The sequence below is a fragment of the Tribolium castaneum genome, chromosome 3 (genome assembly GCF_031307605.1).
Source record: "Tribolium castaneum strain GA2 chromosome 3, icTriCast1.1, whole genome shotgun sequence".
Lineage (NCBI taxonomy): Eukaryota > Metazoa > Arthropoda > Insecta > Coleoptera > Tenebrionidae > Tribolium > Tribolium castaneum.
This window is the reverse complement of record NC_087396.1, coordinates 13,017,870-13,033,959: the sequence shown is the minus strand read 5'-3', so window position 1 is coordinate 13,033,959 and position 16,090 is coordinate 13,017,870. Positions and strand designations below refer to the sequence as shown.

Sequence of the window (16,090 nt, the reverse complement as noted above, 5' to 3'; positions counted from 1 at the left end):
TAAAAACAAACTTATAAAGTCCACCACAAGCCAATTTTACGATTTTTTTCAGCGTGGCGATTGCATAAATGATTTTTTGAAAATTAATCAATACGAGTAAATTAGTACGATGATAATTGATAACTGATAAATAAATTCGAGACTGTTGTTTATCACCAAGTAACAAACGAGTTAGTTACAATTTTTTGATTATCGTATTTTACAAGTTTGCAGAAAATTTGATTTATGAACAAGAAAATTTACCATTTTCATGATAAGGATACTGTATCTCTTTTTACAGACTTTTACAGGATGATTCAAAATTAAAAATTCTTATGACAACAATTTTTTAAGCCTTCTTTCACAAGATATAGCTCTTCAAAATTACATTTTTAAGTTAAGTTTTTGGTGTTTCCGATAGTAATATTTTTTTAAATTTAATTAGCGGAAACGACATCTCTTGCAACATTAAACAGACACCTGTTGAAAAAATCACCAATTAATGTCTTACAAAATATTTAAAAAATTCAATGCAAAAATGCATGACATTACAGGAAACAAAAGAGCAACAATCGATACCGTAGCTAAGGAAAACAAATTAAAAATTTGTAAAAATTAAGCTACTTGAAAAAAAAGTCTAACTTCATTATTGTGCTTAAATGAACGTCCTTTATCGCCATTCGAAAGTATGTCCGTCACTACTGAATTACCCTGTAGATGACAGAAATATTTATTTGTAAGATACTGTAACCATTTCCTATAAATAAATATTAATTGTCTTTTTTATCAGTTTTTTTCTTTAAATACCAGCTGAAAGCTCTCATAATTGTACTCGCACCTTTTTTTTATTAGAAATGGCCGATTATTTTTGTAAATGGCAGTTTTAACATTAAAAATAGACCAAAAAATATAAATAAATAATCTTCTAATAGTAAAAAGTAATTATTAAATGATATTAATGAAAATAATGATAATGAAACATTTTTAGAGTATTTAGACAAAAAATTGACAATGGACAAAAGCAGCAAAAATAGAAGCTTGAATGTTTACTGTTCTCATAAAATTTTATTTTTACACTGCTAAACGTCCAATGAAAACAATACCATCTGTTGTGAAAGTGTCCAAATGCATTTTTGTTGACGTAAAAAATTATTAATAAATTAAAGCTCTCACGCATTATTTATTTTATTTCCACATTTTTTAAAAATTATTCAACGCAAACCGCTGTAAGCGGTATAAAAATTCACGTTTAAAATCTCGTCATCGTAAAATTTGCAAGAGTGATTTAATTCTTCCTCAACTACCAAATCAAACACAAACCAGACACCATAGTGAAAAAACCGAAAAACTGGATATTTCCGCTGCATTTCGATCGGATCGAACTCACCGTCCGCCGAAAGAGTTTGAACAAATATTGACGCGGACGAAATTATTTCAGTAATTACGATTACGGCATTCGCCCTTGTGTGATAACGATAACATTTCTTAAGGTTGGTAAATCTGGAAGTACAATGCAGCCAGTGCGAACCGGTATGTGTTTTTTGATGTTTAATAATAGTATTAACCAATTGCTTTCGTGATAAAACCGATCTCCCCATGTAAATAACTACTATAAATAGGCCTTGTTTTGTTCGGAATATTACAAAGGCTTATCGCATAAGTCGCACGTTAAATTAAATCGAAGCGAGGGTAAGACACGTGACGTAAAATACTTTAAAGGCTGCTCTGGAGTAATAATACACTTATCCGAAGGTTCCAGTTTTGACCTAGGCGAAGTCACATGCTCTTGAGCAATTTTTCCCAACAATGAACTTTAGAATTATTAGAATTTCATTGAATCCGAACTGGTTGATTTACGTATCAACGGAGTTCGATCCAGTTAGAACCAAGCTACCTGGTCGTTAAAAACTGTTTGTGTTTCCTTATCAGTCATAAAACGTCACGAAACAAATTGTGGCCTGTGCTAATTGATAATGAGTTGCTCGTCACCAAAGCAAAAATGAGTGGCATACCATATTTTTTCTGCTAATTTAATTACGTTTTTTGTTGACTTTGGCCAGCGCTGCAATTAGCAACTTCACTATTTGACATTTCTAATATCTCATTTTGTTTATTATTTTTATTATTATTGTCATCTGACCGCACTTATTGCGTGTAAACAAACAAATACATTTGAGTACGAATTAAAGAAGAGTCAAGGATTCGTAGTTTCAAGCGTAACAATTTCATTTTTACCTGTTTCTTTAACCGATCCTTGCACTTAATTAGGGAAATGAAGTAGAGTAGCAAAATATCAAGCATATATTTACCTTTCAGCGGCAGAAATGGGGGCTATCGGGGGCGAATTCAGCACGGCATCGTTGGGAATCTACAAAAAACAGCCAAATTTCAGCACCTCCGCTCCGTTTATTTACTTATTTCAAAATTTAGGCGTTTTTTCACGGTGAAAAAATCACAATCGACAATCACTTTGTGTGCTTACGAAGCGGTAGGATCTGGTTCAAACAACCACAAAGGAACGCAAACTTTTTCACTGAAAATCTATTCGAATGGTTCTTCCAGAACCAGTTCTAGATTGAGTGCGCTCCTGGTGACACCAGGTAAGAGTTCAAGCAATTTTTTCGACACTTACGTCATTTAAAACGGTGCATTCGTAACTCGGCTGGTATTTTTCCTGCTCGGATAGAGGCCGTTTCATGATTTTTTCCCGATCTTGTTTGTGCTTTCTGTCGGCGCCTTTCAGCTTGAAAACCTTGATTTGGCAGGCCGCTGCATGAAGACGAACAGACGAGTCGAGATTATCGCCGTTTTGGTAAGTTTCGACCTGGATGCGGAACGGGACGCCCTTTTCACCGCCGTGCTTTTTCGGGGTGAATTCGGTGCTTATGCAATTCACCTGAAATGCGGGCGAAATCAGACGCGGAATTTTAACGAGCATTGAAAACTGGTAATTTCTAGTTCTTTGAAATATTGGCGATTGTAGTGTTACGTGCAACTTTTGTTTCTGTCACTGCTGGTTTTATTTAAAAAAAACTGGTCAGGGAGAACGCTTTAAGGTTTTTAAAAAAAGGTGCTAAGGTAATGAATTATTTTATTAAAATTTTTGTTGAAATAATGCGCGAAAATTCGAGTTTCAAGGATAAACAGGAAAGCGGAAGTCAATAATTTTAACAATATCGGTAAACACTGTAACAACACCCACTTACAACGTCTTATCTGTTTGTGGTTTGCTTTGAGTTGTCCTTACTAACGTAAGTGCATGGTCACTTTATTTTTTAATAATCAAAAACTACAAAACTACAAAATAAATAGCAACAGCAGAAAATGTTGATTCGGTTTCAAGTTTTCAATCCCCGCAGGCTAATTTTTTCTTAGTTAATTATTTCACTTTACAGCATTTTAAGCAATTAGTAAGTCATAAATTAAATTTTTTCAGTTTGTAAACTGACTTGATCGATACAGTGCCATTAAAATTTGATGCCTTCCATAAACCAACAAAATGTTGAATGTGTAAATAATTTAAATTTTTTTGCCCATACAACAATTTAAAAAACAGAAAGTAAAAAATTTATGGAACACTAATTAATTAGTAATTAAACTAACTTGAATTAACGTGAACGCTTGACGAAATTCATAATAATCGTGAATTAAAATTTTATTACAATTAAAAATGTGAGCTACAACGAATAAATCTGATTTTTATTTATTCCACAAAAAACATTAAAGGACCATTTCAGGTCTCAGGTTGTCACTGGAAACAATAAAAAATATTTTTTTAAACATACGTTAATAATAAAATTAAATTGAAAACCTGCGAACACAAACCAATGCGCCTTAGCTTAACTTTTTTAATTAATTTTTAATACAAGGAACTGTAAAAAAATTATGAAATTTTAGGAAACAAAAAAGTTTTGCTATATTTCTATATCTTTATAGACCCAATTTTATGCTTAAGTATTTCTTTTTTTGTCATATTTGACTTACACTGAATCGATTTTATCGGATAATAATAGTGGTGAACGAAAAAAATTGTGGCACATTTCGCTGACAAATATGCGGAAATCTCCACATTTGATGTCAACCAAGTATCCAAAATGTTTCGCTTATAAATTTGTTCTTATAAATGAAATATCATTTCTTTAAATTGGACAGAAAAACACCTTTTATGAGCGACTTAATAGGAATGTATATTTTTTGATAATCATTAGCAAAATTTTAGCAAAACAAACGAAAGAATGCTGCAATTTATTATTTATTTAAACGCATTTTTGAGATAAAAACCTAACCCTTTCTCAAAAACTTCTTAAATTTATTCAATTTGGTCAAAAATGAAATTATTTAGAATGCTTTTCCGTTTTCTAGGCACATTTTTCACTCCGGAACAAAAGCATTTAGCAAAGGTTCATAAAAAATAAGCCAAAAAAATCGGTGATATTACTTGTGAAATTTCGTGAAATCACGAAAGACAGGTCAAAAAAATTACCACTTTTTTCCAAAGTTTTCGTACATTCTTTGATCAGAGACGCAATTATTTTGAGAAATTTTCCCAAAAATACATCGTGAATTAGGTTGTTATTATTTATTACTTTTATTTTTTATTTAATCCGAACCCTCACAAATCAATGTCAAGTAAGTCCCTGCACGAATTACATTGTGATGGTGTATTGTTAGTTGCCTATATTAAACCTCATATTTAAATAGATCCAATGATTACATAAACGCTTTATCCGCAATTATCTAATTATTCTCACATCACGTGGATCATAACTCATTTAGATAAATGTTGGCACTATTTTAGCAACTGCTACTGCCTCTATTTTTTCTACATTATTACATAAATGGTGTGACCATGAACTCTCTCACACCTTAACCACTTGTCATAAGACTATTTATTTAACTCAGCCGCAGGACAGCTATTTTTTGCACTTGACCATGTGTTCAATGCTCAATTTCGTCAGTCGAAACTTACTTTAATATAAACCCCAACTTCCTTAGTTGGATCCCAATTGAAATGAATAATATTTAGCGCATTAGTCGGCTGCACAATATCAAAAGCGCCATACGACAAGGGCACATCAACTTCCAAAATCCTATCACCAGGCCTCGCCCTTTGCCACGCCGCCATTTGCTCCTTTTCCATATACTGCAACCGGCGTTCATGGAAGCACATCCTAATAACCGACTAGAAAAACATAAATTAACCAAAACCCACCCAAAAACGTGAAACAACCTTCAACAACTTCCCCCGGTACATCGACAAATCGCCCAACTTCTTCAACTTGATCTCGTAACTCTGCCCCTGATTCAAATACGTCAAAGTGTCTTCGTTGACTTTGGTGGCGATGCTGGTCGCCGCCGCCAAAACGTACTGAAACCGGCAATCCTCCGCGAAGCTGTAATTGGTCGAAGTCACGTTGTAGTTATCCTGCGAGTTGGGCGAAGAGACGAGATTAGCATCGATCGCGTTTTGCAAATTCGTGTAAGCCGACTGAGTTAGCAATTGATTGATGGTGTTGTTGATCATATTCTGGTTGTTGGTCTCTTCGATGGCCCCATTATGGACCACTTGCTGGGTGCTGGTGGGGCTCTGGCGGTTCTGGCGGACGAGTTGCAGCTGCGACACGTCGTTGTTCGTCGGCGAAGGCGCTTCCTGCTTAAAGACCGTCAAGCCGGAAATGGACAGAATGGCATCACTGCAAAACCGCGGTCATAATCGGGACACCAGGACACCGTCGTTACCTGACGTTGTAGGAATTGTTGGCCAAGTCGGACCCCAAACTTAGAGAACTGTCGATGTCTCCGTTCAGTTCCGTAATATCCTCCACTTGCCACGTGGGCATCCTGACAGTGCCTGAAAAACGGGCATTAATCAAAAAATCGATTTTCGGTGAAACAATGCCAGAGAAAGAAGCTAAAAGAAAAACAAATATTTTCTCGGTTTCAACTTATCTTGTTGTGTACATAGATTCAGTGCGCTTTGTTCGGTTTATTATACCTATCAAAATTGACCTTCAATGAAATTAAATCTGATAATTGTGTATCGAAGTGCATTTTCCAATATTGCTCCGAATTTTTCGATCTAGTAATTAGGAACACATTGCAAGTGTTGAAACGTTTGATAAATGTGTGACAAAATTGCCTGTGGCCTAATAATTGAAAAGGTCGCCTCAACAATAGTCATTGACGTCACTAGAAAACTTTTCCACTTGCTGGACCATTTTGAGCGAAAAAATCGCCCAGAGAAGCACGTTTCGTATTGCTGGTACCTTTTTCTTGTTGATTGATGAACCAACTCGGCAAAATCAGAATCATGGGCTACTTTAAGAAAGTTATTCAAAAACATTTGAGATAAACACATGTTCGTCACGATAAAAGATGATAACTCGTGTTTGTAATAGAAGTGTAAACATGGTACATCTCGGAATCCTATAATTTTGCATCCAGCTACTGTTCAAAACCCAACACTTGTATCAATTATGGTGTCAATTAGAACGAACGGGTCCGTGTAATTACAGAATTCCTATTACACATAATAACACTAGATGTGAGGTGAACACTCCTTTAAACCGTCAAATGCAAAATAAAAATAAGAAGCAACGACATCGAATGCATAATTTACAGCAATACGCACACATTTTACCAGGTTAGTCCTCGACGCAGACCGGCCTTAAACTTGAATTTTAACACAGTGAAACATCGGGTGATGTATTATGACAAATTATTATAAAAAATACGTATTTGCTACATTTTATTTTAAGTGCTCAGTGTTTACTTCCACTCTACCCCTATCATATTCTGAGCCAAACAAACAACACAAATAACCCTCATTATAATTATTTACTGTTTACACGGAAATAATTTCGAAAGAGGCCGGTTTTTATAACGTGTGTACAGACAATTAAATCGTTTCGTCGGATTTAATTAGACCGTCTCGGACAAATACTAATCCCAAATATTCAATAAGGATTGAAAGAAAAGTGAAAGTGAATTATGACACGTGTCGGTTACTGTAATTTATTCATGCCCGGGTTGATAAAAAAGTCTTACTTTTTATTTATCATCCGTATAAATATTGTCAAATGTTTCATCAATACTGTGTTGAAATAAACTTTCATAACATAAGCAAGCGGTGATCCATTTAACTGTTGCTAGCAGTTGGAAATGTGAAAATTTTAAACAAAAACCCAAAAGAAACGGCACAATATTTTCGTATTTGCCGAACTATTTCTCAGTATGCTCAATTAACACCGTATTAATTACCTCACACCTTGAAATAACTTGTCAATTTGCTTGAATAACACTGTTATTTGAGCTTTGCATTAATGATCGAAGTGATACTAAAGTAAACGGTGTACTAAGCCAAATAAAAATCTGTGTATGTTAATTTATATGGAAGTTTGTATTTCACACCTGTTTTAGTTCTTTTGTCTCAAACAAGTTAAAAATACGTATTCAAATTCAAAATAAAAAAGCTTCAAGATGTTTAAATTTCCTTCAGGAAAAATTGTCTTTTTTTAAGAGGGAAGCAGGTTTCGCCTCCGCACCTACCATTTTGCGCCTTTTTCTGGTGCTTGTCATCGATCGCGAGCGGATCTTGTGCATTTTTGAAACTCTGTTTAATTTTGGAAGGACTCGCTTCTATTGCTGTTAGTTTCCTTTTCCTTGTTTGTCTGGTGGCTTGCCCGTTCTCCACATGATCCTCGTCGATTTTGAGAGGATTCCAGTCGAAATACTCGTCGTTATTATCCATGCTACCGTCACTGGGTATGTTCCATGAACTTTTCGAGTTAGTGAGTTTATCACCGTTCAGCAAAATGTCCGAGTTGTCATACAATTCGTAATCCATACTACAAAAACTGCCGCGGGCCGGAATCTCCGGATAAAAAAATCGAATCTAGCTACTTTCGTTCGACCGAACTGAGTCCTGGATTAATCGAGTCCTCGCGATTTTTAGAACATAACAAAGAAGGAATTGTACAATTTCTTGATTCCGGTCGTTTCTCGCTGACGGTGATTTTGGAGCAAGCTATTATCGATTGTTAACATTTTATTTTGCAAATGATACGATTCAATATCCATTTATCACACGGGTTTTGCGGTTAAACAGTCAAACCCTTCTGCTCAAGGGCGCACTCCACCGACACACAACCAACTCTCAAGTTAGTGTTCGCTTGCAAGCCGTTTTGGCGAATTGGATCACTCTCGGTAAACGTTCGTCATTCAAAATTTTATTCATCCGGTTCTCATACACTTGCGAATTGTTTCCTCACTGTACGATTGGTGGACGTCTCAGCGGTAACGCCTTACAAGACTATCGTGGTCGAACTGACGAGACCTTGTTTAAACAACTGCTTGCCCCATCAATTGTTGAATTACTTAAATTGAGCTCAATTTACACAACAAATAGCAAACTATTTTTTTCTTATTAATTGTCCCTTCTTTGTCGAGTTGGTTGTGCGCTCTTTAACGTCGAGATTTCGATTTGGCTAACGACGAGTATTTCTCGGAAAGTCGCTTAAATCAAACCCCTCTTTTTCTCCCTTTTCGGTATCCAGAAGCCGAACCTTCTCGGTAGCTTGAAGGGATCAGCAGACGACGGTTTCAACAAAACAATCGAAGGATTTGGATCAAGCCGTGAATGCATTCAGATTCTGCAACAAACAATCCAATCTTAAATCAACACAAACAAGACAGAAAAACACTCAAAGCTCCAATTCCAAATAAAAACGTAAAGAAGCGACCCACTTAGACAATACTCACACCTAAATTGGACCGAAAATACAACAAAAACTACTCGTCATGAGACGAGAGACTCCTTCTTGAATCTCTGAATTTTACAAAGTGAGCCCGCTTTCCCCGTTTTCAAATTTTATCCACGTTAGACCGGGACGTCATAACCACGCAGATGATGCGTAGGTACAATTCCATTCAGGAATAGAAATGTATGACGTTTTTCTAAAATTACATCGGTCCCTCCTGTTGCCAAATATTTTACGAGTTTTGTCTATCCAGACGTCTCAAAAATTCAGAAACGCTTGGACGAAATCTAGGACATCATGTGAAATGATCAAAAGTCGTGACACGCATCCACATCCTCATTAAACTGAATTAAAAAGCACCAATGGAAACCGACTTCACCTACGTTACAAAACGTCTGAATTTTGCTCTTGAACTCATATTTTCATTCCGAAATGACAGAATTTCGACGATCTATATTGAAATTAATTGGGTTCCAAGTACGAAAAGTCGCGTCTTGTGAGAAGAGTGAGGACGAATTAATTTTTAGCACATTTAGGGGGCCTGATTCACATACAAATTGTTTAATTATAGCTCGGCTAAAATTCAAGTGAGACAATGTGGCTTATCGACGATTAAGTTTATGATGGGTTGATAACATTTTACGTTTATTGTTCAGGTAAAGATTACAGAAATTAATTATTTTACACGTACTTACTATTTTTATAGGTGGGTTGAGTGCGATTTATCAGACGATTTACCTGAACAAATGACACAATTATACGTGCAAAATGATACTACATAGCTTTACTTAAAATTATATTGAATAAACAGAAAATTCATAATCAGGCATTTACTAATTTAAATTATAAACAGCAACATACTTGTGAACACACATTTTCTTCAGTGGAAAATTACTCCTCAAGAAAGTAAACAACTATTCCGATAGCACTCAAAGGTGAAAAAGTCGTCCCAAAAGCTTAAAACATTCCAGATTTATTCTATATTTAAGACTTCTAAATAATAAGTGCATTAATAGACTAATACAATTTTTACCTTTTCAAGGTTGGCGTTTCTATCACATTTTAGCAATAATAGTGCCAAGACTACAAAACTTCTCAATTTTTTTTCAAAAATGCCATTTTTTCAAATTTCCAATCACTATAGTAAACCGTAGGAGTTAGAACATTAGTTATTAAATACTAACAGGTGGGCTAAAAGTAGTCGGAATATTTTTAGTATTACTTTCCAATTTATCACTTTACTACATACTTTGGTTTAAATTTGGACATTATCTAAAATTATCAATAATTTTGCTTTATCCTGTTTTTCATATTTTATTGATTTTTCTTCCAAAATAAACGTACAATACGTAAAAGATTAGTTAAGAAATTTACTGCTGTATTCTTACATTGGCGAAAGCATATGGCGAAAGGTGGATGCGGAATTTTAATTAATATCTTAAAATGTAAAAGTGTATCTTTGAAAATATTCTTTATTTTGTTGAACACCGTATTATATCGTTTCTAAGACAAATTTAAAGTCAAAGATATAATCATACAGTGAAGATTTTATTATCCTAATTATTGGCGTTTCTATGAAACTGTTTGCATTTGCAATGCACTGACATGGACTTTTTAAAACTGAATAAATAATTTATTTTTTGGCGTAAAGTTCAGCGGAATAAACTCTTCACTATGTAATGCAGAAGATCTAAGAACTTTAATAATGCAATGATATGATTTTTTTTTAATTAAACATAGGATTTATAGGATTTATTATGTGATGTTCAATAAGATAAAAACCTCAGTGTATGAGTTCTGTTACTTTTAGCCCATACGTTATTGTATGTAAAAAAAATTAAAGAAAGATTAGTTTTTCGCAACTAAAAACAATAATTACTAACTTATTTGTCAAGTCCTAGCCTGTGTCATGCTAGTTTCATTCACAAGGTATGTAATAATTATCAAAGTTACCAGAATAACACCCAATACAAATATTTACTTCTTTTCAAACGTATAAATTAAACAACAATAAACAACACTATTGTCAATATCTGTTTTCGCAGTAAATTGTAACTTTTCATTTCAAATTATACTAAAGAAAAAATGACACATAATTTATTATTGAAACCAGTAACAGTTAAAATAAATAATAAATTACCAGCTGTACACTAACAAATTACGTGACCATTCATACCGTTTAAAGGTTTTACGTGAAAACAATAATTATTAACTTATGATTGTGTTGTTTGTTATACGAAAAAATTTGTGTTCGACCAAATTGACGGCCAAACGTTAAAAAGAGCCAATAAAACTTCAACCACGCAAATAAATCAAAGCAATCACAATTTGGCTAGTGTTTAATTTCTTTTTCTATTTCAAGATTTGTTTACTACGCGAAACATTTTAAACCAAATCACTTTTTTTCAGTATCTCTTGATTAACATTGACGCAAATTTTCTAAAAGGATGCGATTTGCAACAATGACCTTTGCGATTTAGCACACCATTATGAAATGAAAATCAACAAATATTCGAGTTAAAAAATATATTTCACAGTAAGCATACAGTTTTTATCATACAATTAAGTATAAAACAAACATGAATACATGCTACATTTAGTAAAATCGTCCTTACATAACGCGACAAAAGCGTGATTTGGACAAGTGCACAAATTTTACGTTATCTAAGGCTGATGACGCACTTGTTTCGGCGCAAAATTTCATTACCGCAAAACCAATTACAACTCACCGAAAGCTCCATAATAACAAAACCTAGCACTTCACGACTAACACGACGTTTCAAATAAAATGTTTCTGTCAATATCTGTAATCAAAGCGAGCGTTATCTCGTATAACAAAAGTTTAACGACTATCTATTCTATAGAGGTCAAGGAATCACTCGCTTTAATCCCACAGCTTGTACACAAATTAAGGGTAACGTCAAGCTCGGCATTCCTCTTCCAACAGTCCGGAAAACGCCTCGTAATGATGGTTCAAATTCTCCACTACATGAATTTTGCACAAACTCCCCAAAGCACCTTTGGCACTTTTGACACCGTAGAAAACCCGTTTCGCGCGACTGTGCACCAGAGCCATGGCACAAGTGATGCACGGTTCAGTGGTACAATAAACGGAATAGCCGGTGCACAGGTAGGGACCCTCGGCCGAATTGCTGAACCCAAACCCCAAATTCTTGTATTTCGTTTCAACGAAAGTCTGAATTTTTTCGTAGTCCTGGTGTCTCTCCCAGACGCCTCCTTTCTGAGTCCTTGCCACCTCGTCAATGGCCACCATCACGGCATGCTTGACAGGGTATTCCTGGGTCAAGTCGAACCCAAAAGCCACAACGGTGCCACCAACAGGATCAACCACAACTGCACTCTCCCTAACTCCCGTGATTTCGCAAATATCGATCGCAATCCTCATGAACTCAGCGTGCTTTTCCAACTCACTTTGCGTGAAAAGCGAATTCGTGCTGAGCTTTTCCAGGTAGGGATTGCTGTGGAAATTGCACGGCCACAGCTTGTGGACCACTTCGTACTGCTTGCGCACTTTTGGCGCGATTTGGGCCACTTTCCCCACTTTGATGTCACTCTCAATTAGGTTGGTATTGAACCCTTTTCCAGACAAAAATTTTGTGACATTATCCCTCTCCACAATTTCCTTGGGGAAAAGTAGAATTTCCCTCCCTTTGACTCGCTTCAGATGAGTGAGTTCGGGAACTGGCAACAGTGAATTCAACTCAACTACAACCCTGGATATGGTTTTGGGGTCCTTGATTGTGGCTAAATAAACTTCGATAAGTGGCAATTCCTGGGTTAAATCGTCCGCTAAAACTGGAGTTAACGCAGCTTTCGTTGACACTTCTAATTTTAGTCTTTTCGCTTCGTTCATTTTCTTTTGCAGACGCGTCACAAAGATTCATTCACTTTGTTGGCTTTGCCAACTTTGTGACATGTTTTACACAATTTTCCTTCCTTCCGAATCTTCATCGACCTCGCCACACCTGCCACAAGTTCACATTACTCCGTTTGCTTACTCTTCTATAAATAAATGCTAATAAATTCGCTGACAACAATTGAAAGTGTATCCTTTCAGATTGATGTCGTCGACGAGCAATTAAATGCGATTCTCGTTACGAGAATGTAATAAGGGGCACGTGTAACCTTTAGGGATGTCTCAAGTGATTCCGTTATGGATCGGCTCTTTAATAACATGAGAAGATGCCAACACTGAATTGGCTATTTTTGTTTGCAAATCGATGGGTCGTTAAGATCGACCAACCCATGTTTTGGAACCGGCGCAAGTTTCGCAACCTTCGGAAAATTCGTTTTTGATCATTTCGCAACCACTGGGAAACCTTGCGTAATGTAACACAGCAAAATATCGGAAACGAAAAAGAAAACAAACACTGGCTAGCACTAGCATGTAAATAAAGAAAGCCTAAAATACATATTTACGGTATAAAATCTATACCGTTTTTGGTCTAAAACAATTGTTCGAAACAGTTCTGTTGTAAAAATATGATAATCAATATCCATATCAGAGATGTTATTTCAAACACAAATCCCTAACTTATTAATAAGTTATCTGCGTGATGTCCCTAGAATACTAAATTTGTATAAACACCAACACGAAATAATAGAGGTCCAACCGATAATTCTAACAGTTGTAGAAAAAGCTTCTTTTTTTACGTGTTTTGCAGTTTTGCAATAGCACGTTTCGAGTAACACCACTTTCTATATTTACATGTGATAAATATTAACATTTCTACTTCTGGTCTTCACCTGTTTACTCCAAAAAGAAATTAATTACAGCGCTAGTGATAAAAGTCATAGAATATTATCGCAAATAAGCTATACTTACATTAGACTTTGACCAAATATTCAAAAGTTACTAGTCTCAGAAAATTAAAGACTTGGAACCAAACTGGAATGATAATTAATTATATATATTAAGTATTATATTAATTATATGGACTTTTATTTCCACACAATTTTGACAAAATAAATAAAAACTTGGTTTTTCCATTACCCAGACTATGAATTAAAAATTATGTAAATCCATTAAATAGAAAACAAATCAAGATTTTTATGTTCCCATTAAAAAGTCAGTGTTATTCACTTTAATCCCACAACATACAGAGTTAGGCAAAAGTATGGAACCAAGCGTTTTGTGTATGAATTATGTACCAAAAAACCAAAAAATTAAATTTAAAATTAAAAAATACCAAAAAAAAGAATGTGGTCATTTTTCAAAATTTCTTTTAGTTTTTGAGTAATTTTTTTTTTAATAACATCTTACTACGGCGATTTTTTTGGTTCAATTTTGCTCCAAAGTTTTTTAAATTATTAATAAAGTTTGACCAAAGTAATTGTATCCAAAGATGTTTTTTTTTTGTAAAAAGTTGACGAATCAAATTATACGAATAAAAACATCTGCCAAGTTTGAAAAATCTTCGTATTAAATTCGGAATGCAACTTTAATAATTTATTAAAAAAACAGGTTTTAAAACAATATTCTTGAATAAAAAAACATTCTCAGAGCATTTTCTTTTACCAAAAAAATCGCCATAGTATCACCATTAAAAAAATTTTCATTCCTCGACACTGTCAAAATTTCCGGATTTTCCCCTAAGCAAAAAATTTTTGTTTTATCCAAATTTTGTCAAAAAACAAAACTGTGAAATTAAAAAAAATCCGGTCCCGAATTTGCTTCTTGCGAACCTAAAAATTTATGTCATCGCACTTGATATCATTGAGTGCTTTAAGATGCCTATTAAAGCATCAAAATGGCGGCAAATTACAAAAAATAACTACTTTGAATATTTCGAAAATTGAAAGGAATTTTGAAAAAAATATTCTTTATGATCACATTTTTAAATTACTTCACGAATTGATGATTACTAATTAGTTTTTTGTAAGGTACATAGTTAAGCACAAATCGCTTGGTTCCATACTTTTGCCTAACACTATATAAAAGTAAAACAAATACATAAGACAAACTTTGGATGAAAGTTTTATGGCAGTGACAGTATCTAAAAATAAATAAAAAAGTAAAACTGAGCTGATACAAATGAGTGTAACCTATTTATTCTCAACTTCAGGTCTGCTACATTTTCAGACATAAAACGTGAGTGGCAAAAAATTTAATTGCCCCTTTTACGTAATTGCACTTTTACTGCATCTAATCTTAGAAAATAAAAGCAATTGCAGATAATAATCTAACATAGCTTTGAGCTTAGAAAAACATCAGTTTTTCTAAATGTTATTAGTTATTAGAAAAACTCCTTATAAACTTAATGGAAACGATTCATTATTCATTTTATTTACACTCGTTTTAAAAATACAAGTAACTGAAGCCGCACAAGCAATAAAATGTGTGTCACAAAAACAGATTCATTCATCAATTTAAACGTGTCCCTGGAGCCACATCAATTTACCGAGTAGTACACCAAGTTTGGCACTTCCGGCACAAAGTGTAAATTCGATGGTAATGTCCAGGTTATTAAGGTAATAATCGGACCCAGGACCGTGAAAATACAATAAAAAATTACACGGTGATTACATAAATTCCAGAACCGGTTATTGTTATTAACACTTAAAATAAGACGAGGGCTTAACAATACTATTGTTGTATTCAATGCTTAACCAAATAAAGACAGTTACAACCGCAATTATTGATTATGTAAAAGTGCCACCAATTGCAAAACCGATTCAAAGTCAAGTTTGCGTTATCAGTTCGGTGGCCAAATTTTCATTACGCTGCGCTATGTCCGCGCCCGGGGCGCACTCCCGCCTTTAGCTGCGGAGCCCCCGAGTGTCTCAAAGCGCCCGTGTGTGCAAAATCCAATATGCAAAGCATGTGGCGAACTGGTGTCAGGTACCCAACCAGTTATGCTAATTGTTTGTTTGCTTACGAACGCTATTTATTCGATTTGTTACATGTCTCGAAAATTTCGCGTAATTAATTCTAACCCAGATGATGAGGCGAACGCTTTCGGAGACGCGATTTATAATTATTTCGTCCTCGAAACCATCAAATCACTTAACCTTCGTTAAATAATGTCAAGCCGCATTATTCCATACGGTTCTTTTACAAATCACACTCGGTCGGAGCGAATTTCAGTACAAATCAATAGTTTGGCTCTGATAAACAAAAATTGATTAGAAGGGGGCTTACCTTAGACAGACAACGTGAACAACTTGACAGGTACGTAACACTGATTAGGTCTTATCTCACATTAAAAAACGCGCAAACAACATCCGAAATGAAACCAATTGGGACTTGAAACATTGGGAAAAGAAAAATTAGATAAGGAACACACAACCTGTTATTTCAGGTGATAACAGAATTGAAATGTTTGGCAGTT

At 34.7% G+C, this 16,090-nt stretch overlaps 2 protein-coding genes and 1 long non-coding RNA gene across 6 annotated transcripts in view; 1 reads left to right on the top strand and 2 right to left on the bottom strand.

The window, feature by feature from the left end:
* The window catches only part of gem (gemini), a 22,347-nt gene extending 6,257 nt beyond the window's left edge, over window positions 1-16,090 (bottom strand). Inside the window, exons 1-7 of one of the 4 annotated variants that reach the window (XM_008197608.3) lie at window positions 15,901-16,090; window positions 7,528-8,630; window positions 5,719-5,830; window positions 5,210-5,672; window positions 4,949-5,161; window positions 2,612-2,875; window positions 2,289-2,347 (exon numbers count right to left, since the gene is read on the bottom strand). In XM_008197608.3, the coding sequence (XP_008195830.1) occupies window positions 2,289-2,347; window positions 2,612-2,875; window positions 4,949-5,161; window positions 5,210-5,672; window positions 5,719-5,830; window positions 7,528-7,825 (1,409 nt within the window). In that variant the 5' untranslated portion in view covers window positions 7,826-8,630; window positions 15,901-16,090. Of the gene's footprint in view, window positions 1-2,288; window positions 2,348-2,611; window positions 2,876-4,948; window positions 5,162-5,209; window positions 5,673-5,718; window positions 5,831-6,245; window positions 6,374-7,527; window positions 8,631-8,739; window positions 8,827-11,467; window positions 11,644-15,900 lie in introns of those variants that run through there. The other 3 variants (XM_008197609.3, XM_008197610.3, XM_015981617.2) reach the window with 3 other exon arrangements.
* Window positions 8,946-11,533, top strand: LOC135265727 (uncharacterized). Its single transcript, XR_010333541.1, has 2 exons — window positions 8,946-9,394; window positions 9,445-11,533. It is a non-coding gene; the product is annotated as an uncharacterized LOC135265727 (long non-coding RNA).
* Window positions 11,659-12,612, bottom strand: LOC663369 (uncharacterized protein). Its single transcript, XM_969420.1, has one exon. The coding sequence runs from the start codon at window positions 12,610-12,612 to the stop codon at window positions 11,659-11,661; it is 954 nt and encodes a 317-aa protein (XP_974513.1).

What these genes read in the sequence shown, in the direction of transcription:
- LOC663369 (XM_969420.1), bottom strand. Translation starts at nt 12,612, where the DNA reads ATGAACGAAGCGAAAAGACTAAAATTAGAAGTGTCAACGAAAGCTGCG.